Source organism: Bubalus bubalis, chromosome 18, assembly GCF_019923935.1.
Source record: "Bubalus bubalis isolate 160015118507 breed Murrah chromosome 18, NDDB_SH_1, whole genome shotgun sequence".
NCBI lineage: Eukaryota > Metazoa > Chordata > Mammalia > Artiodactyla > Bovidae > Bubalus > Bubalus bubalis.
Genome location: NC_059174.1, coordinates 50,157,444 through 50,179,222, shown reverse-complemented (window position 1 = coordinate 50,179,222; position 21,779 = coordinate 50,157,444). Strand labels below are relative to the sequence as shown.

Below are 21,779 nucleotides of genomic sequence, written 5' to 3'. Positions count from 1 at the left end.
GAGGGAGGAGGGTTCAGGGTGGGGAACACATGTATACCTGTGGCGGATTCATTTTTGATATTTGGCAAAACTAATACAATTATGTAAAGTTTAAAAATAAAATAAAATTAAAAAAATAAAATAAAATAAAATCCATGAGAAAGCACACAGATCTTAAGTATATAATTTGATTTTTGGTAACTGTACACGCCCATGTGATCATCACCTGAATTGAGATGTAGAATGTTTCCATTACCCCCAAGAGCCCTCATGTGCACCTTTGTAGTTGATTCTACCCTCTAAGGCGAATTCTCACACCATTGAGTGCATGCGTGCATGTGCGCTAAGTCACTTCAGTCGTGTCTGCCTCTTTGAGACCCTATGAACAGTAGCCCACCAGGCTCCTCTGTCCATGGGATTCTCTAGGCAAGAACACTGGAGTGGGTTGTCATGTCCTCCTCCAGGGGATCTTCCTGACCCAGGGATCAAACCCTTGTCTCTTACATGTCCTGCATTGGTGGTTGGGTTCTTTATACCACTAGCACCACCTGGGAAGTCCAAGGCCATCAATGACTACTGCTAATTAAAAATTAATAAAGTATTTATTTATTTACTTATTTTTGGCTGATCTTCATTGCTTCACGGGCTTTTCTCTAGTTGCGGAGAGTGAGGGCTGTCCCTCTAGTTGTGGTGGGTGGACTTCTCATTGCGGTGGCTTCTCTTGTTGCAGAGCACAGGCTCAGTAGTTGAGGCAGATGGACTTAGTTGCTCCATGCATGTGGGATCTTCTTGGACCAGGGAATCAACCAGTGGCCCCTGCAGTGGAAGGTGGATTCTTTACCGCCAGGGAAGCCCCCTGGGTACTGATTTTAGTGCTGCTTCCAGTGGTCTTGGGAACAAGGCACCACAGCAGAGGGCCAGGGGAAATCAGGGGGTGAGGAGGGGAAAGACAGCACATGTTCCAATTGCTTGGAAGTGAAGGGGAAATGAGAAGACAGGCTAATTCTTGGTGGAATTAATAAAGGAAGGTTATCCTGATTGGAAGAGCTCTGATTCTCTGAGGGGCAGAAAAAGGGACAGGGAACAAGGAGGTTGGACGTGCTGGAGAGATTTCTATACACCTGAGCCCATGGAGACTGTGGGAGTGAACGCTGGATCAGGCATGGGACGCACTGGAGCCATCTGCGTGGGCAGTGCAGTGTGTCCCTAGTGAAGAGCCCAGCAGACCTTTTACTCATGAAATCATCTTCTCTCCTTCTCTCCTCAGAGGAGGACAGGCAGGTCCTTCCAGGCAGGTTGCAGCAGTGGCCTGTGGCTCTAGGTGGACGCACTTTCTCAGCAGGTGTGCACATGAATTTATCGAGCTCTCGGATCCCAGGATCAAATACCTCTGGACTTAGAAACAGGCTCACTCTGACTCCCTGTGGAGCAATTCTATTTCTTCTGCCTGTAAAGAAGGCAATGCAGAAAGCAGTACCAACTGCGAGGCAGCATGTTGATATCTGATATACAATATTTATTATAAATATAGAGCAATTTTTACAAATCATTCAGAAGTGGCCTTAGCCAGGCAAAATTAAATTACACAGAAGTGCTTGCATGAGGGGAGGTGTACACAGTCTGTATCAGGGTGAGAAAACCCTGAAAGAGTTACCTGAGTACAGAGCGCTCCCAGCCACCCCTCTCTGGTGGGCCAGTTCCACACAGCAGGAGGTCCATCATGAAGGTGGAATAAAGCCTTTCTCTCGGCAGCCCAAGGAGGCCCCGTCTGTGCAGAAGGCTGGTGGGGAGCAGGCGCACCTCTCCTCCTCCCGTCCTTCCTTTCTATGCGTCCCGTGCACCCCATGGGAAAAGAATTCCAGAGGCTCTTCAAGAAACCCAGGCCTGAATCATAATCTGCACCTTATGTCCTAAGGAGCATGTACACCACTGCGGCTTCCTGGACTGTAAACAATGCTAACAGTGCAAGGGGCCGTGCTCCCTTCAGGGCACTCCTGCTTCTCAAGAAGGCGTCCTGAGAAGGTAAGAGGGGCAGATAGACTGAACAGGCACAGGCGGGAACACGGAAGAGAAGGGGGTTGATGACTGGCCTGAGATGTCTAGAAACGGAGTGAGACCCATTTCTGGCTGTGCCCCTGACACAAAAGGCTTGGGGAGCTCATGGCCAGAGGGACATGAGGGGCTTTGGTAGGTTCTTCTCCCTAAAGTGGTCAGATTGGCTTATGCAGAAAATTAAACAGAACCCCTTTCACATAAACAAGCAGTTACAAAAATTAAAATGGCAGAATGTCTCAGAAGGAAGGGAAAAAACAACCAATACCCCCAAATTGTACATTCTTTGACCATTATTTAAATAATCTCTGCAGGGTAAATTTCTGAGTCCTTTCCCCAATCCCAGCAGATTGTATCTGGTAAGAGCTGACTGCCCCATAAACCGATGACCCCTCAATCTCCGGGCATTGCCTTGAATAAAGCCCATAGCATTATTAAAACAGTATGTGCATTTTTTTTTTTTTTTTGCAGTTTCCATCAAGATACACTTATGAACGCTGAGAAGTTGTTTTCTAGTTACTTCTAGTGGGCTCTCTGAAGGCATGCTTTCAAAGGTTTAGATGGTATTCTAGCTAAATAGTAAGTTTCTTAGTCCCTGATCCTGCAGGTAGACAACCCTGAAAGTGGACAAAGGTGTAGAACTTCCCAGCTCAGAGCTGGTCATGTATGTGTCTTCCTGTGAATGGTGGGTTCACACTGGGCTTCAGAGTGCAGAAGCTCTTCCTTTTCCTTCTCCTTGCTCTTCTTTTCTGGCACAGGCATTTCAGTGGATAAGAAATAATTCTCCAGGTTATGGCAAATTCAAGTTAGACTCCAATAGGACAGGACTAAGGTGGGAAGGAATGAACATGTTCTGAATACACAAGTTTACAACTGGTCTAGGTCAGCAAATGGGGAGGGGCAGAGGTTCTGGCAACTTTCTTCCAAGGTCTGCTTTGCTAGATTTCAATGACCAGGAAGTTTTGGTTTCCTACAGACCTCCTCGTGGATGTGCCTTTTCAGCTGCTGACACTGAAGGAAGGGGCTGTGACCAGGCAGCCTGGAGGAGCCTCATTAAAGGTCGAAGGAGCCGGGGGAAGACTCTCTTCTCATTTTCCCTGAGGGCAGAGGGATCTCCTGGCAATGGGGATGAGAAGCTTGGAATAAGTCAACAGTGCAACAAGCAGGACAGGTTCCATTACTGTTTTTTCACTTCTGAATAGATTGTTTCTGTCTTTGTTGGAGATGGGGAGGCTGAAGTTGCTTTATTTTTTAATTCCTGGGCATTGAAGTTCAGGGAGGAATATTCAACTTCATCAACCTGAAAGGCATGAGCAGCAATCAGTTAAATCAGCATCCATCATAGGCCAGACCCTCACCTTGTCCAGGGTGACTCAGCACCCCATGCTCTTACCACTTTGGAACTTTTAGCTTCAGAAAAGGGCTTTTATTACCTATTCTCTCTGCTTAGTATAATCCTATTGAATAATCATTAGAACATTATGATTATGGAATTCTACAATGGAATATGATGGCATTGCAATAAGAATAAATAGACAATAAAGGCACACAACCATATGAATGAATCTTGCAAAACAATTTTGAATGAAAGAAGCCAGACCCATGTACACAGAGTGTTTTTCAGTTATGTAAGCACATAATCAGGTAAAAGTAATCTAATGCCTTGGAAGTGAAGATAGTCCTTACTCTTCAGAGGGAAGTAACTGGAGCATTGTGTGTGTGTGTGTGTGTGTGTGTGTGTGTGTGTATGTATATGTGTTGAGGGGGGTTGATTTTTAAAAAATGATTGGGTACTGTTTACATAGATATGAACAACTTGTGGAAACTTACTGTTAAAATTATTAAGTTGGTCAAAAAGCTCATTCAGGTTTTTCCATAAGATCTCACGAAAAAACTCGAACAAACTTTGGTCAACCCAGTACTTATGATTGAAGCATTTTTCAGTTTATATGTGTATTCTGTTGAAGATTAAGATGAGAAAAATTCAGTAAAAGTATTAGAAGGTAAAGGAATCAAGACCTCAGGTCTCTAAGATTGGAAATGATCATTTGTCAGTAAGAGCAGAGTCAGACTGGAGGCAGAAGAGGGAGAATGATCTAGTGCCTTTCTTGCTCTGGCCACTGTGCTGAGTGCTTTACCTTTGTTATGTCATTTAATTCCTTGACCTCTTCTGTAAAGTAGGCAGCACACCCATTTTACAGAGCATTCAGCTGAGGCTCTATGAGGTTGAGTTACTGGTCCATGGTCCCAGCCGGGATCGAGTCCAGTGAGGTGGACTCGTGGGAGTAATGCTTCTTTGTTGCTGCAGTGAGGAACTTTGACCCAAACTTGATTTCACATTTGTGTCTACGAGACTAACCCATTCTACACAGAGATATTTCCATGAGAAAAGGAGTCAGTGAAACTGGCTGTGCTTACCTTTCCAGGTGAACTGTCAGAGTGACCTTGACCTGGGGAAATGAAGGAGAGTCATCAACCCATGAAAATGCAGAGTTGCCTTATGGTCTCAGAACAGGCTGTTCCTAAGCTGATGTGACTTCTAGCTGAAGGAGGTGGCAGGTGGTGGGAGGGTTGGGGGCCCATGATTAAGACTTAAGGATTTCGCCCTCAGTCTGTGGTCCAGACCCCAGTGCATTAGACCGAGGTGGTGGTGGGGCAGGGTAGGGGGATTGAGGGGAGGCCTCAGTGCACTTCTGAAGATTTCTGCCAGTTCACAAGGCCTGAGTTTTGCCCAGGTGTGTCTCACAGGTGTGTGTCTCGGCAGCAGGCTCCAGAGGCAGGAGGGGCTGAAGCCCACAGCACCCAGAGCACCAGAGACAGGGAAAGTCTCACCACAGGAGATGCCCGCATCCATAACAGAGGCAGGAGGGGGAAGGAGGCAGGATGAGGAAAGGGCTCCTGGAAGCTCGGCCATCTCATGGCTGCCTGGCTTCTGTGGCCTCGGAGGGGCCATGTCTCCAGGGACTCTTACATGACCAGGAAGGGTGTGAGGACCTGTGCCAGACTGAGGGTGGGGACTGAGATCACCTCTCATATTTCAGAAGGTAGGGATTCCCTGGTCGGTCAGGGCACGTGGTGGAACAAACCAGCTCTCACTGAGTGAGTGGCTCTACTTACTGTGCTTGTGATCTGAGGATTTGTGCTCTGTGAGATCGCGCTGGTCACTTGCCCTAAATAAATATCAGACACAGTGACTACTATTCCCAGGCACAGGATCTTTGCTCCTTGAATTAGGAAGCGCAATGTCGGCATGATTCCCTGGGGCTCCTCCATGTTCATTTTTACCTTGGTTGGTCCTCTTTCCTCCTAGGACCTCCGTCTTTGATCTACCCATTACCCCTTCTCATGGTTACTCCTCTCTGGTTTACTGGCTCTTCAGAACATTTACAGCCATTCATCTCAACTGCTTCTATTTCCACCCGGACATCTTTTCCCTTTTGTAGGTAGATGCTGGCTATTTCTCACTTTATTTATTGCCCAGGAGGCCTTGGGTTGTTCCTGCTTTTCTTAGGTTCTCTTCCAGTCCTATCCCTCCCTCCTCCTGCTCTTGTGGTTGACAGAGCACAGGACTCCCTTCCTCCTGCTCCTCCTTTCATGTCCTCATTAGTTTTCCTTCGTGGACCTTGGTTTCCCTGCCTGGGACAGAGGAACACAATTGGCTCTGCCCCCTCTAAACCAGATGGAGATGGGAATAGCCATGTCCAAGAGAGAGGGGGGTACAGGAAACATGAAGACCAGGGAAGAGGAGACCCATAAAAATCAGTGCCGAAAGCAGGAAGACTGAGAAGCAGCCTAGGCCAGAGACAGAGACGAAGTCTCCTTCCCTCTCCCAAGCAGGGCAGTCAGCCTCAGAGAAAGTGGAACAAGAGGAAAGGCGGCATACCCTCTAGTACTTATGACGTACACAAAATACACCAGGGCTCCTATCAGAGCCACCCCAGCCATGGCTCCAATCACGATACCGACAATGGCACCAGCTGAGAGGTCAGAGGAGCTTTCTGGTGTCAATTTATCTGTTGTAGAAAGAAAAGAGAAGAATGAATGAATGAAGGCGACATTATTTTACAGTGGGAGAGGCTCTGGGAAATAACTCAATATGAAATAGTCTCTACTTGTTCCTTCAAGGTATAAACTTTCTGTGCAAGGTTGCTGTGAGGTGACTAACCAACTATATCCTTGTGATTTTTTTCCTCTCTGATTGTATTTCTAGGTTGGTGACCACGTTCCTCAATTCCAACCTGGCTTTTCTGCACTCATATTTTTGAAGTCTTTGGAAATGTAAGAAGGACTGATGATGGTTATTTTTGTATGTTATAACTTCCCATCTTTTCATGGTTACATCTTTATCTGGGTACCAGGTATGGCTGCCATGAATATGCACCTGTTAGGTGTCTTATGAAAGTGTTAGTTCCTCAGTCATGTCTGACTCATTGTGACCCCATGTAGCCTGCCAGGCTCCTCTGTCCATGGGATTTTCCAGGCAAGAATACTGGAGTGGGTTGCCATTTCTTTCTCCTGGGGATCTTCCCGACCCGGGGATCTTCCCGACCCAGGGATCAAACCCAGGTCTCCTACATTGCAGGCGGATACTTTACCATCTGAGCCATAGGAGGTGTTTTATGGTGGGGACTTAATTGATGGAAGGCCCTCTGAATTCACTATCCCTTTGCACAGAGACCATCCTTCACACAGGTTTCCAGCAGGAATATGAACTCAATCCCAATTCTGTGAGAAATAAATTTTTTGTGTGATGGGTGACTTATAATTCAAGGGCTCCTTGCCAGCTTTGCAGATATTCTCTTAGAACTGCACTGCAGCCTGAAACTTCCTCCTTCCTAAGGATCCAACGTGCATCCTGGTCTGAGGACCCTCCCAGGCTCCTCCACTCCTGCCTCACTTTCCTTCATAGGCATTTGCCACAATTAATGTCTTAGATGTCTAATCCTATCTTGGCTGCATCTCATGGAATGAAAACTATGATACTAGACATGAAACCTTGTACTCAGCCCCCCTGTTTCCTCTCTTCCATATTTAGTAAGTAACATGTTCCTGTGGATCTTTATGCTTTCCTTCCCCAAATATATAACACCTTTTGTCTCTTTCTTCTTTTTTACTTCAGTGGTCCTCACCGTTCAACTCAAGACTGAAAATTAATGCTAATGTTAGCTATTGTTATGATGTACATACTCTGTGCCAGGCTCTGTGCTATATATTTCCCAAATATCTCATTTAATTCATATAATAACCCTGTCAGATAGACATTATTTCCATTTTATAGATGGAAAATCTGAGGTTTACAATGGTGGAAAATCTAAAGTCATATGGCTAATGAGATGTGGATCTAAAGTCAAGTAGTCCTAGAAATACCTGACTTTATATAGCCTAATGAAGTCGAAAAGATCTCCTGGAGAAGGAAATGGCAACCCACTCCAGTATTCTTGCCTGGGAAATCCCATGGACAGTGGAGCCTGGAGAGCTATAGTCCATGGGGCCTCAAAGAGTTGGACAGGACTTAGTAACTAAACAGCAGCAACAATAATGATAATAGTAATACTTGTAGCAGCCAAATTTTTTGGAAAATTTTCCCTGTGTGGGTATTTTGCTAAGGGTTTAGTTGAATATTACATTAAATCTGTGGAAAAAATGCCATAAAAAAGGTTCTTTTATTGCAGTTCTCATTTGAGGAATCTGAGGCTCAGAGAAGTTAAGAATCTCATGCAAGAATTTATAATTGTAAATGCTTATGTTAAAAAAAAGATCTCAAATCAACAACCTAAATTTACAACTTAAGGGACAAGAAAAAAAGCTAAATCCAAAGCTAGCAGAAGGAAGGAAATAATTATAATTAGAATGGAGATAAATAAATTAGAGGATGGAGAAACAGTAGATAGAATCAGTAAAACCAGTATTTTGTTCTTCAAAAAGATTAACAAAATTGACAAATCTTTAACTAGATTGACTAAGAAAAAAAGAGAAGATTCAAATTTTTAAAATCAGAAATGAATGTGGAATCATTACTACTAATTCTACAAAAATAATATAAAGTATAAGAGTACTAGGAATAATCCTATGCCAACAAATTGTATAACTTCTGTGAAATGAACAAATTCCTGGAAACATGAGAGCTACCAAGATGTAATCATAAAGAAAGAGAATATATAACTAGACATATAAAGTAAGGAGGTTAAATAAATAAAATCATTCGACAAAAAACTAACCTTTTATGATACAACACTCAAAACTGGGAAAAAAAGGAAACCAACTCAACATAACAAAGGCCATATGAGATCAGGAGCATGACAACAATGCCAGCTTTTTCCAATTCTATTCAAAATAGTATTGGACGTACTGGCCAGAGCAATTAGGCAAGAAAAAGAACTAAAAGACATCCAAATTGCAAAGGAAGAATACAATTATTTCTGTTTGGAGATTACATGACCTTATATGTACAAAATGATAAAGATTTCCCAGAAAACTGTTAGAACTAATAAATTCATCAAAGTTGAAGGATACTAAATTAACATGTAAAGACCAGTTGCTTTTATATACAATAAAATATTCAAAAAGGAAGTTAAGAAAATTGTATTCTATTTTGATATTAAAAATAATATCAAAAAGAACAAAATACTTAGGAATTAACAAGGAAGGTGAAAGACTTATACGTTTAGGAATTATAAATAAACACTACTGGAAGAAATTAAAGAAGATGTAAACAAGAGGAATGGATAAAGAAGATGTGGTACATACATGTACCATGGAATATTACTCAGATATTAAGAGAATGAAATAATCCCATTTGCAAAAACATGGATGGACCTAGAGAGTCTCATACTAAGTGAACTAAGTTGGACAGAGAAAGACAAATATCATATGCTATCACTCATAAATGGAATCTAATTTTAAAAAGTGATACAAATGAACTTATTTACAAGACTCAAACAGACTCAACATATTTAGAAGACAAACCTATGGTTACCAAAGGGGAAATGTGTGTGTGTGGGAATAAATGAGGAGCATGGGGTTAACATATACATACTGCTGCTGCTACTGCTAAGTCACTTCAGTCATGTCCGACTCTGTGCGACCCCATAGATGGCAGACCACCAGGCTCCCCCGTCCCTGGGATTCTCCAGGCAAGAACACTATACATACTACTATATATAAAATAGGTAACCAACAAGGACCTACTCTATAGCATGGGGAGCTCTACTCAATATTCTGTAATAATCTATATGGCTAAAGAGTCTGAAAAAGAATGTATATATGTATATGTAAAACTGAATCACTTTACTATACACCTGAAACTGACACGGCATTGTAAAATATACTCCAATAAATTAAAAAAAAAAACACAACAGACAAATAGCCAATAAGCACATGATAAGATGCTCAACACCAACTCTTTGCAACCCCATGGACTGTAGCCTACCAGGCTCCTCTGTCCATGGGATTCTCCAGGCAAGAATACTGGAGTGGGTTGCCATTTCCTTCTCCAGGGGATCTTCCTGACCCACGGATTGAACCCGGGTCTCCCTCATTGCAGGCAGACGCTTTACCCTGTGAACCACCAGGGAAGCCCCACCAGTAATTCAGTTCAGTTCAGTTCAGTGGCTCAGTTGTGTCCGACTTTTTGCGACCCCATGAATCGCAGCACGCCAGGCCTCCCTGTCCATCACCAACTCCCGGAGTTCACCCAGACACACATCCATCGAGTCAGTGATGCCATCCGGCCATCTCATCCTCTGTCGTCCCCTTCTCCTCCTGCCCCCAATCCCTCCCAGCATCAGAGTCTTTTCCAATGAGTCAACTCTTCACATGAGGTGGCCAAAGTACTGGAGTTTCAGCTTTAGCATCATTCCTTCCAAAGAAATCCCAGGGCTGATCTCCTTCAGAATGGACTGGTTGGATCTCCTTGCAGTCCAAGGGACACTCAAGAGTCTTCTCCAACACCACAGTTCAAAAGCATCAATTCTTCGGCACTCAGCCTTCTTTCACATCCATACATGACCACTGGAAAAACCATAGCCTTGACTAGACGAACCTTTGTTGGCAAGGTAATGTCTCTGCTTTTGAATATGCTATCTAGGTTGGTCATAACTTTCCTTCCAAGGAGTAAGCATCTTTTAATTTCATGGCTGCAGTCACCATCTGCAGTGATTTTGGAGCCCCCCAAAATAAAGTCTGACCCTGTTTCCACTGTTTCCCCATCTATTTCCCATGAAGTGATGGGACCAGATGCCATGATCTTCATTTTCTGAATGTTGAGCTTTAAGCCAACTTTTTCACTCTCCACTTTCACTTGTATCAAGAGGCTTTTGAGTTCCTCTTCACTTTCTGCCATAAGGGTGGTGTCATCTGCATATCTGAGGTTATTGATATTTCTCCCAGCAATCTTGATTCCAGCTTGTGTTTCTTCCAGTCCAGCGTTTCTCATGATGTACTCTGCATAGAAGTTAAATAAGCAGGGTGACAATATCCAGCCTTGACGTACTCCTTTTCCTATTTGGAACCAGTCTGTTGTTCCATGTCCAGTTCTAACTGTTGCTTCCTGACCTGCATACAAATTTCTCAAGAGGCAGATCAGGTGGTCTGGTATTCCCATCTCTTTCAGAATTTTCCACAGTTGATTGTGATCCACACAGTCAAAGGCTTTGGCATAGTCAATAAAGCAGAAATAGATGTTTTTCTGGAACCCTCTTGCTTTTTCCATGATCCAGCGGATGTTGGCAATTTCATCTCTGGTTCCTCTGCCTTTTCTAAAAGCAGCTTGAACATCAGGAAGTTCACGGTTCACATATTGCTGAAGCCTGGCTTGGAGAATTTTGAGCATTACTAGCATGTGAGATGAGCGCAATTGTGTGGTAGTGTGAGCATTCTTTGGCATTGCCTTTCTTTGGGATTGGAATGAAAACTGACCTTTTCCAGTCCTGTGGCCACTGCTGAGTTTTCCAAATTTGCTGGCATATTTAGTGCAGCACTTTAGCAGCAGCATCTTTCAGGATTTGGAATAGCTCAACTGGAATTCCATCACCTCCACTAGCTTTGTTCGTAGTGCTGCTTTCTGAGGCCCACTTGACTTCACATTCCAGGATGTCTGGCTCTAGGTCAGTGATCACACCATCGTGATTATCTGGGTCGTGAAGATCTTTTTTGTACAGTTCTGTGTATTCTTGCCATCTCTTCTTAATATCTTCTGCTTCTGTTAGGTCCATACAATTTCTGTCCTTTATCGAGCCCATCTTTGCATGAAATGTTCCCTTGGTATCTCTAATTTTCTTGAAGAGATCTCTAGTCTTTCCCATTCTGTTGTTTTCCTCTCTTTCTTTGCATTGATTGCTGAAGAAGGCTTTATTTTCTCTTCTTGCTATTCTTTGGAACTCTGCATTCAGATGCTTTTATCTTTCCTTTTCTCCTGCTTTTCGCTTCTCTTTTTTCACAGCTATTTGTAAGGCCTCCCCAGACAGCCATTTTGCTTTTTTGCATTTCTTTTCCATGGGGATGGTCTTGATCCCTGTCTCCTGTACAATGTCATGAACCTCAGTCCATAGTTCATCAGGCACTCTATCTATCAGATCTAGGCCCTTAAATCTATTTCTCACTTCCACTGTATAATCATAAGGGATTTGATTTAGGTCATACCTGAATGGTCTAGTGGTTTTCCCTACTTTCTTCAATTTAAGTCTGAATTTGGCAATAAGGAGTTCACGATCTGAGCCACAGTCAGCTCCTGGTCTAACCCTAACCACCAGTAATTAGGGGAATGCAAATCGAAACCACAGTGAGATATCACTTCTTACCCTTTAGAATGGTTATTGGGAAAAAAAAAAAAAAAAGCAAACAGAAACAAGAAGTGTTTGCAAGGATGTGTAAAAATGGCAACTTTTGTGCATTGCTGGTGAGAATGCAAATGATACAACCACCGTGGAAAACTACATGGCTGTTCATCAAACAGTTGGACAAACAATTGCCATTTGATCCAGTGATTCCACTTCTAGTTGTGTGCCCAAAAGATTGAAAGCAGGAACTTCCCTAGTGCTCCAGTGGTTAAGAATCCACCTTCTAATGCAGGGGACATGGGTTCAATCCTTGGTCAGGGAACTAAGGTCCCAGGTGCTTCAGAGCAGCTAAGCCCATGTGCCACAACAGGAGAATCCATGTGCCACAGCAAGAGAGGCCATCGCGCTGCAACTAAAGAAAGCCTGCACACCACAGTGAAGAGTCCGCATGCTGCAATTAAGACCCAGTGCAGCCAAAATAAAAAGGATTGAAAGCAGTGACTGAACAGATACTTATACACCCATTCATGGTAGCATATTCACAACAGCCAAAAGGGGGAAGCAGTTTAAAAGACAATCAACTTATGAATGATAAAATGTTGTATATACATACAAGGGAATATACTTCAGCCTTTCAAAGGAATGACATTCAGATATATGCTATAATATGGATGGGACCTTGAAGACATAATGCTAATAAGTGAAATAAATCAGACCCAAAGAGATAATTATATGATTCCACTACTTTGGCCATCTGATGCAAAGAGCCAACTCATTGGAAAAGACCCTGATGCTGGGAGGAGGGCAGGAGGAGAAGGGGATGACAGAGGATGAAATGCATGGATGGCAGCATCGAACTCAATGGACATGAGTTTAAGCAATCTCTGGGAGATGGTGAAGGACAGGGAAGCCTGGTGTGCTACAGTCCATGAGGTTGCAAAGAGCTGGACATGACTGAGCGACTGAGCTATAACATGATTCCACTTATACAAAATAACTATCATAATCAAATTCACAGAGACAAAGAAAGTAGAATGGTGTTTGCCAGGGTTTGAGGTGGGGGACTTCTAGAAGTTATTGGTTAAGGAATACAGAGTTTTTAATAAGATGAAAAAGTTCTAAATGGATAGTGGCAATGTGAATGTTCTTAATGCTACTGAGCTGCAGCCTTAAAAATGGCTAAAATTATATATTTTATGTATTCTTCACGTTAAAAATGAAGAAGGAAATGGCAACCCACTCCAGTGTTCTTGCCTAGAGAATCCCAGGGACGGAGGAGCCTGGTGGGCTGCCATTTATGGGGTCGCACAGAGTTGGACACGACTGAAGTGACTTAGCAGCAGTAGCAGCATGTTAAAAAAATGGTAACAGGAGAAAAAAAAAAAACAACGAATCTTGTGAAAGTTATACTAAAATGCTAAACCCAGGAGAAGAAACTATTTGATTTAGAGATTGAGCTGTTATTCATTCTGCCACCTGTTTACTATGTGCATGTATTCAGTTGCTCAGTTGTGTCTGACCCTTTGCAACCCCATGGGCTGTAGTCCGGCAGGCTCCTCTGTCCATGGGATTTCCCAGGCAAGAATACTGGAGTGGGTTGCCATTTCCTCCTCCAGGGGATCTTCCCGACCCAGGGATCGAACCTTCGTCTCCTGCATTGCAGGCGGATTCTTTACCACTGAGCCATCTCGGAAGACCTGTAGTGGTCTCATTTGATATTCTGCCCACTGTGACCTCTCTCCATTTTGCACATAATTGTTAGAATAATCTGCCCAGAAAGATATAGCATAAGGCAAATGGTCACTTACATTTCACATGCAGACTGAGGGGGTCGCTTCTGCTGGAGTTGCCCCTGTTGGAGACCTCACACTGATAATCCCCGGTGTCCTCTCTGCTGACGGGGTCTATGGTGAGGGTGCTGTTGTCTGAGGACAGTGTCATCCTCTGTGCGAGGAGGAGACTCTGACCTTTGAAGAGCCAGCGTATGGAGACCCCAGTCTCATCTGTGAGGCAGGTCAGGACCACGGGGCCCTCATGTTCTGGGACTGTGGTGTTGCTGGCTTGGAGGGAGGGCCGTGCCACTGGGTCTGTGGAGAGACAGGGGGTGACTGCTGAGAGTGGGTCAGGGGCCTGGGCCTTGCTCCCTCTCAGAGATCTCAGCCAGCCCCGGGCCCCAGTGACCTCTGTAAAGGTGACCCAGAGGATGGCCCTGAGTCTGTGATCAAGGTATGGAGTCACTCTTCATTGATGATCTGTAAGGAGAGGACTGTGCCTCCTCTCTGACCCCCAGGTACCCTGGGACGACCCCTGACCGGTCTCCCTGGATATCTCTGTAGGATCAGCACCGGGACCCTCTTCTCAGCCCATATGTCTAACATCCTCATCATCAAGTGGAGTGTTTTTTTTTTTAATTAACTGTCCTTGACTTTTTCCCACAGTTTTCTTTGGCTATAAAAAATTCAGGGACTTCCCTGGTGGTTCCCTGGCTAAGACATCACACTCCCAATGCAAGGGGCCCGGGTTTGGTCCTTGGTCTGGGAACTAGATCCCACATCCTGAAACTAAGAGTTTTCGTGCCACAACTAGAAGATCTCACATGCCGCAACTAAGACCCAGTGCAGCCAAATAAGTAAATAAAAATACATAAATTGAAAAAAAATTCAGTCCCCAATATGTAAAATAGCTAGCTAGTGGGAAGTTGCTGTATAAGACAGGGAGCTCAGCCTGGTGCTCTGTGACAACCTGGGTGGGGGATGGGGGTTGGTAGGGAGACCGAAGAAAGAGGGGACCTTATGTATACTAACGGCCGATGCACATTGCTGTATGGCAGAAACCAGCACAACATTGTAAAGCAATTATCCTCCAGTTAAAAAAAAAAATCAAGTCCCATTCCTTATTTACACTTCTGTGAAGGCAGGCCCGCCAGCTCTGTGTATCTCTGGGGCCAAGGGGGGGAGGCATTCACTTTCTGTTACATAATTTCTTATGCCCCAACTCAGTCTTCCTGGACTGTGTAGAAGAGTTAAATCTCTCTCAGCCAGGGACAGTCTTGTTTTACAGTTTCCCAACAATAACTACCCCTTCATTTTCACTCATCCTGAGTCTGAGACATTAACCTGTTTCTCCCATCACAGGCTGGTGACCCTGAGCCTCTCAAGACAGAGCAGTCCATCCCCTCCCAGTCTTGGCTCAAGGCTGGGCCTGCCTGGGCTTGCCTGGGACAGGAAGTCATGGCCAGCCTGGGTGTCCAAAGGTGAGGGTCCATGCACTTGGACCTGAGAGGGATGGGTATGGCCTGGCTTCTGGCACTGTAGATTCAGCCAGGAGGCCTGGACCACGTAGGAACAGAGGTTACTCACAGAGGACATTCAGGGTGAATGGGTCACTGCAGCTGACACTCACTGGGTTCCGGGCTTCGCACACATAGGGTCCTGTGTCATTCCTTGTCACATTGAACACAGTGAGAGTCCTCTTGTCCTCAGACAGTTCCAGCCTGGTGCTGTTGGGGAGGCTCTGATTGCTGATCCACCACATGTAGGAGGTGTTCTGGGTCTCAGGTCCACATGTTAACACCACAGTGCCCTCATGCTCCCAGGGGTTGGAGTTGTTGCTGGTGATGACGGGTCTGGGTAGCACCGCTGTGCAGATAACAGAGAGAACATTGCCCCTTTTATATATTGGGTTCCTCTAAAAGCATTTTCAATCAGGGTTGCCATCTTTCTCCTCTCAGCCAGACTGAACCCTTAAAGAATAAGGCAGGTCTGTGTATCACAAGACAAATGCATGAACATCTGAGCTCAGAGAGTGTGAGGCCATCTGCTCTTATGTCTGGAAGAAGCACAGACTTCCTCAAGTATCAGTCAAGTATCAGAGTTTGATAGCAGAATCCCAGGCCTGCAAGTCTGGGACCACTTGCTTCCTCTTTTAGTTTTTCACTGACCATGTGACTGCCTGCCTGGCCCTGGGGTGCTCACCTGGACTGTGCAGGTCCTGAGTCCCTTCAAGCTGCACAGACCTGATGGGGACATTGCCTGATGGAGACATGTCTTCACCATCTCCTCAATTCCCAAGGTTTCCTAGAGATGGGTAACGATGGGCCTTCCCCTAGTCCTTAAACCCCAAGAAGACTGGGCAGCACAGCCTGGAACTGGGTGTTTGAGCAGAAATAACACACGGGGACGTCCCTGGTGGCTCAGTGGTAAAGAATCTGCCTGCCAGTGCAGGAGACATGGGTTTGATCCCTGACATGGGGAGATCCCACATGCCATGGGGCAACTAAGCCCGTGCTCCACAACTACTGAGCCTGGCCTCTAGTACCTGGGTGCTGCAACCACTGAGGCCCATGCACCCTAGAGCCCATGCCCCGCAACAAGAGAAGCTGCCACAGTGAGAAGCCTGTGTACTGCAACGAAGCATAGCCCCCACTCCCTGCAGCTAGAGAAAGCTCATGTGCAGCAATGAAGACCCAGCAGAGCCACAAATACATAAATAAATGGACATTAAAGTTTAAAGAAAAAGAGGACAGAATGAATCAGAGGGCAAGTCTGAGTCTCTGTTTTATAAAGGGAGGAATGATCTAAATGAGCAGAAATGATATGTGCTCAGTCGTTCAGTCTTGTCCGACTCTTTGCGACCCCATGGACTGCAGCCCTCCAGGCTCCTCTGTCCATGGGATTCTCTAGGCAAAAACACTGGAGTGGGTTGCCATGCCCTCCTCCAGAGGACCTTCCCAACCAGGGGGCTGAACCCAGGTCTCCTGTATCATAGGCAGATTCTTTACTGTCTGAGCCAGCAAGGAAGCCCAGAAATGATACGTGTTCTATTAATAAAGTTAGAGGAAGAGGTCCCTCTCCCAGTTTCCACAGCAAATTAGGCAAATGGGAAGGGGGCCCACCACAGGCATGTGGCATGCTTTTTTTTTTTTTCTGCCTCAGAAAACACAACTAAGTGATCAAATTTGTCTGAATTGGGCAAAGGCTAAGTGAAAAGACAGTGGCTCGGGCCCCTCATCATCGGAGGACATCCCACCCTATGATAAAGGTGACATCCTGAGGACACATGGGCGATGAAGTAGGCAGTAAAGCAACCAGATGGCACAGGTGTGTCAGTCCCATCCTAGGAAGGTCTCGGGAACCCCTGAGAGGAATGTGAGGGTCACATCAGGACAAGGTTGTGAGTCACAAGTCAAAGAGGTGAAGTGAGCCCGTGAGCCCCTGGGGACTGCAGACCTGTCTTTCTGCCTTTGGCTTCCTGCTTGAGTCATGTTAGGGAATAGATCAGTGAGGGGGGGCTACATATCCTTGTCACGTGGCGTGATTCCACTGGCTGGCACCATGGGGGGAAAGACCCCTGGACCAAGGCAAAGCTGAAGCTCATTCTCCTGGTGACCTGGGGAAAGTGGCTTGTGTTGGAGCCCCACAGAGGCTGCTGCTCCCAGATTTCTGAGTTCTTTACTATCGCCTGGGAGGGTGCGCCTGGCCACAAGCCAGGATGGGCACAGGGCAGTCAGTTATTTGGGGAAATATCCGTGGAAGGCTTAAGGGTTTGGGGTGGGGGTGCTTCCCCCGTGGCTCAGCTGGTAAAGAACCTGTCTGCCAATGCAGGAAACGTGAGAAACATGAGTTTGGGAAGATTCCCTGGAAAAGGAAATGTCAACCTGCTCCAGTATTCTTGCCTGGAGAGTTCCACGGACAGAGGAACCTGGCAGGCTACAGCCCATCGGGTCACAAAGAGTCAGATATGACTGAGCAACTAACACTTTCACTTTCACTTGCCAGTATTCTTGCCTGAAAAAATTCTATGGACAGAACAGCCTTGCGAGCTCCCACAGGCCATAAGGTTGCAAAGAGTCAGATATGACTAAGTGAATGAACAAGTGTGGGGTTCAGGGGCTTCCTCAGCGGCTCAGCTGGGAAAGAACCTGCCTGCCAATGCAGGAGATGCAAGAGACGAGTTTGATCCCCGAGCTGGGAAGATTCCCGGAAGGAAATGGCAACTGGCTCCAGTATTCTTATCTGGAAAATTCCATGGACAGAGGAGCAAACAGTCAAACATGACTGAGAGTGCACGCACGAATCTAAGGGCGGGGTGCTGTGCAGAGCAGGGCCAGTCCCGGCTGAAATGAAGGAGGAAGGTGAGAGACATGTAAAGAGCAGAGAGTGAGAAATGTCCGTTTACAAGCGACTTCAAAGCAGGGGTTTCAAGTGACTTCAAACATCCAGAGGTCCAAGAGCCCCACCACTGCCCAGAAGCAGGACCCCTGCCCCCAACCCCTGGAAACCCTCCCACGGCGGAGCAGCCCCACAGTCGCCATGAGACTCGGCTCCCAGTGCACTTTAGGGGCAGGTGGTCAGAGGATGAAACACGGCTCCCCTCCCTGGAGAGACAGGCGCAGGCATGGCCAGAGCCTCCTAGGACTCTGCATCCAGATTCCAGCGCCTAAAGAGATTACAGATCATTCATCTGTCCTTATTCTTTCTGCCCTTCCCTCCCCAAAGAGACACTGAGAGCCTGTTGCCTGTCAGGCCCTGCGCTGGCTGCAGGTATAGACTGGGAAGTGAGGAACTGAGTCCTTTCCATTTCACTCCAGTGGGAGTGACACCCAGCACCTCCAGTAACCAGCAAGTAAATGATCTCTGCTTCACTCAGTGCAAGGAGCTTGTCCATCGGCTGCCTAAGGAGGGGAGGGGAGGCCTGGACATTCCTGTCACTGATTTGATTGTTGATGCAGGTAATTTGCAAGAATACTGGACTGGGTTGCCATACCCTCCTCCAGGGCATTTTCGTGACCCCGTGATTGAACCCGTGTCTCTTACATCTCCTGTATTGGCAGGTGGGTTCTTTACCACTAGAGGCCACCTGGGAAGCTCTAGTTCCAGAGTAAATGGGATTAATTGTCCATTTCCCTTGACTTTTCACACTAGAATCTCCCTCTAGTTGAGGATGCCCAAGAGGAAAGGATCTGAACCAACACTTGGTTTCTGGGTTCCTAGATAAGGCCCCTGGGAGGGAGGAGAGGGTGGAGCTGTGATGTTGGCCTGACCCTTCCACACATATTTCCCCTGACTGGCCTCTCATGGTCTGTGTGACTCTGATTCACTGACTATAGCTCCTTGTATTTTACTGAGCTTGTCTTCAGTAAAACAGAATAAATGGTAAATGGTGTCAGGAGCACCATGTTGTCTGTGTATTAACCTTAAATCATTAATAATTAGCTGATCTAAAGCTGGACATAGAAACTGTGTCTAGGGACTTCCTGGTAGTCCAGTGGTTAAGAATCTGCCCTGCCATGCTAGAGATGTGGGTTCCGCTGGTTTCGGAACTAAGATCCCACAGGCCTCAGAGTAACTAAGTGGAGCAACAAAGCCCACAAACCACAACGAAAGATCCTGTATGATGTAATGAAGACCCGATGCAGCCTAATAAATAAATAAATAAATATATTTTAAAAAAGAAAACCCTGCCTCTACTATTATTTGCGTCCACAGGAGAGGGCTCCCTGGGCTGCCCACTGCAGGGTGAGGAGCTGCCGGGAGCGTCTTCTCTCCTCTGGTCCCTCTTGGGGACGTTGACCTTCCTCTGGGGTCTCCTCTGACCCCCAGGGGGTCGGCTAACGGCGTGGGGACCCAGCCTAGCCTGCTCTCCATGTTGAGTCTCAGGGGAAGGACTAGACTCCACCCCTGCTTGATGTGGCTCTTGGGGCTGAGCCCTGCTGAGAAACCTTGGCCTCGGAGCTGGGGAATCATCCGCCCCAGTCAGCCCTGCCTGGGAGGCCAACACCCACCAGCAGCACAGGTTCCCATGGTCACTGGAGCCAGGACCCTGGGATGGGGTCTGGGAGGGGCTTCCCCATGGGCCTGAGCTTCTCTGTGGATCCCTCAGGCCAGGGCCCTGCTGGTCCTGCAGGGTCTTCCTCAGGGTCATGGTCGCAGAGAGGGAGCCAGGGGGGCTGGACTGAGAGTGCCTCCCTCTGCTGAGTCCCTCCCATCAGACCGTCCTCCTCTCTGCAGTGTCTGCAGGGTCCAGATCCCCTGAGTGGAATTCGGACCCTTTGGAGTTTGTCTCGATAGTGTGTGCCCTGCACTGAATGTTCAAACCCCAACACGGGGACATAATGCAGAGCGAGATGGAGGCGCCATCCGGGTCAGTCAGTCCTGAGAGTGTGAACAGAATTCACCTCACCCAACACCCCGAGGTCAGAGAGGAAGCACTCACGGAGTATGTGGAGGTGTCCAGTTTGTCTTTCTGTCTGTAAATCATCCTTTGTAACGAGCAGGGTGTAGGATCCTGTGTCTTTCTGGGTGACGCTCTGGATCAGCAGGGTTCCGTTGGGGTAAAGTGTCTCCCGTCCGCTGTGTGCAGGCCCTTTGGTAGTTAAATTAGTGGCTACCCTATATGATGCAATTAGCTGGGTGTTCTCTACCCTTTCTCCTCTGTGCCAGGCATAACCTAGAGGATTCTCTGTCACGTTGTGGGCAAGTAGTAGAACATCCGAACCTTCTGCAGCAAGGGGGGGCACCGTTTCAATAGTGAGCTGGGCAGTGGTGGGCGGGGTCCAGAAAGTTAAGAGTGAGACTAGGAGGGAAGAGAGAGAAATCAGTTAATATTGTGACCTGTGTGGGGGATGGGAAAATGGTGCCCCGGGTCCTGAGCAGGTCTCTTCATCCCTCAGCCTTAGTGTGGGTGTGTGTGCATGTATGTGTGTGTGTGGTTCAAGGTCAGCAGCATCAGCCCCATCACTTCAGCCCCTCTGGGCTCGTTTTTTTTCTCTGTTTCCCCTGCTGTCTACCTGGCTCACTCCCTTGCTGCCCTCACACGCCTGCTCACACTCAGGGCCTCTTGGGAGATGCCCCTCCTCCTGACCAGCTGCTGTAAAGACCCTCCGTGCTCACTTGCTGACCCTTCCCCGCTCCCTTTCCTGCGTGACGCCTGCAGCACCTGCCAGCACGCTCTCCATCTCTCTGCTCGTCTGTCTTCCTCCCCACAGAGCGCGGGCTCCGTGAGGGCAGGGGCTTGTCTGATCCTGCTTGAAACCCAGGGCCAGGACCAGGCTCCAGACATTAGTACCTGGGGATGAAGGAAGGAGAGTTCCCAGGAATTCCACAGCCTGGTGTTTATTTGTCCATTTCTAAGGGTGCCGGGTAAGGACGGTATTTAGTGTTCCAGTTAAGTGTTTTTCTGTAGTGACACCCAGACATGAATTATTATTATCGTCATCAGTCTTCAACAGTTACTGCTTAGTGAAGAATAACTGATAAAACCTACAGCAGTTGAGGTCTTCCCGCTCCTCACCAGCTCTAGTTCATGGAGAGTCTCCTGTGGCTGAGCCCCCCACCCTCCCCTGCTCCCCTGTCCTCTGCCCTCAGATCTGAACAGAAGCCCTCTGTCCACTCTCAGAGCCCTGTCTCCCCCAGAGACCTCACCCAGTTTCTTGTTCTCCCTGAAAACTGTCTCTGCCCACTCCCTGAAAATTATCCCCTCTCACCTGCCAGCAGGAGCCTGTTCCAGGGGATGCACCGTCTGCGGGAAGGGCCTGAGGGGGTCCCCATGGTGTCTGCTGTCTGCTGTGTCCCTCTCTCTGTGAGGAGAACTTCTGCTCCAGAAACGCTCACGAGCACTGCAGTCTGTAGTGTGAGCTCAGCTGTCCTTCCCCCTCTGTGCTGGGCCTGCCCCGGGGCAGGAGCACTTCTCTGAGTCACGTGGCTCAGTCCCATGGGGCGGGGTCTCTGCCCAGAGGCCACACTCTCCCCTCCCCTCTCATTCCGGCCTGCCTTTTCTCTTCTTCGTGCTTCCCTTTCTGTTACCTTTCATTTGCCTTCGAACTGCTGCTGTTTCTGCCTTTTGCAGCTTGACTTCTCACCCTAAACACGCACACACGTACACAATTTCCCCCATTGTTGGAGAGAGCACCACCCTGGGGCTCAGTGTCCTGGGTGTTCCCCCATAGGTCTCATTTGGGGGGTGCACAGTCAG

General features: G+C 47.0%; 1 protein-coding gene across 6 annotated transcripts; it reads right to left on the bottom strand.

Annotated features, from left to right (window-relative positions):
* Nucleotides 1-1,474: 1,474 nt before the first annotated feature.
* On the bottom strand, nucleotides 1,475-21,482 carry CEACAM1 (CEA cell adhesion molecule 1). Of its 6 annotated transcripts, none has more exons than XM_006041224.4 (9): nucleotides 21,292-21,482; nucleotides 20,745-20,873; nucleotides 20,022-20,381; nucleotides 15,167-15,445; nucleotides 13,616-13,894; nucleotides 5,915-6,044; nucleotides 5,149-5,201; nucleotides 4,450-4,481; nucleotides 1,475-3,331 (listed from the first exon to the last, which is right to left on the bottom strand). In XM_006041224.4, exons 1-9 carry the CDS (start codon nucleotides 21,353-21,355, stop codon nucleotides 3,209-3,211), a joined length of 1,449 nt encoding a protein of 482 aa, XP_006041286.2. In that variant the 5' UTR covers nucleotides 21,356-21,482; the 3' UTR covers nucleotides 1,475-3,208. The 6 variants fall into 6 exon arrangements, with proteins under 6 accessions (XP_006041286.2, XP_006041287.2, XP_025124943.1 ...); XM_006041225.4 differs by having other exon boundaries at nucleotides 5,936-6,044; XM_025269158.3 differs by lacking the exon at nucleotides 5,915-6,044.
* Between the last annotated feature and the right edge of the window lie 297 nt (nucleotides 21,483-21,779).

What these genes read in the sequence shown, in the direction of transcription:
- CEACAM1 (XM_006041224.4), bottom strand. Translation starts at nt 21,355, where the DNA reads ATGGGGACCCCCTCAGGCCCTTCCCGCAGACGGTGCATCCCCTGGAAC. An exon ending in TGGACACCTCCACATACTCC is followed by an intron (nt 15,446 to 20,021) that starts GTGAGTGCTTCC and finishes TTATCTGCACAG; the next exon opens with CGGTGCTACCCAGACCCGTC. An exon ending in CTGACAGTTCACCTGGAAAG is followed by an intron (nt 3,332 to 4,449) that starts GTAAGCACAGCC and finishes CATGCCTTTCAG; the next exon opens with GTTGATGAAGTTGAATATTC.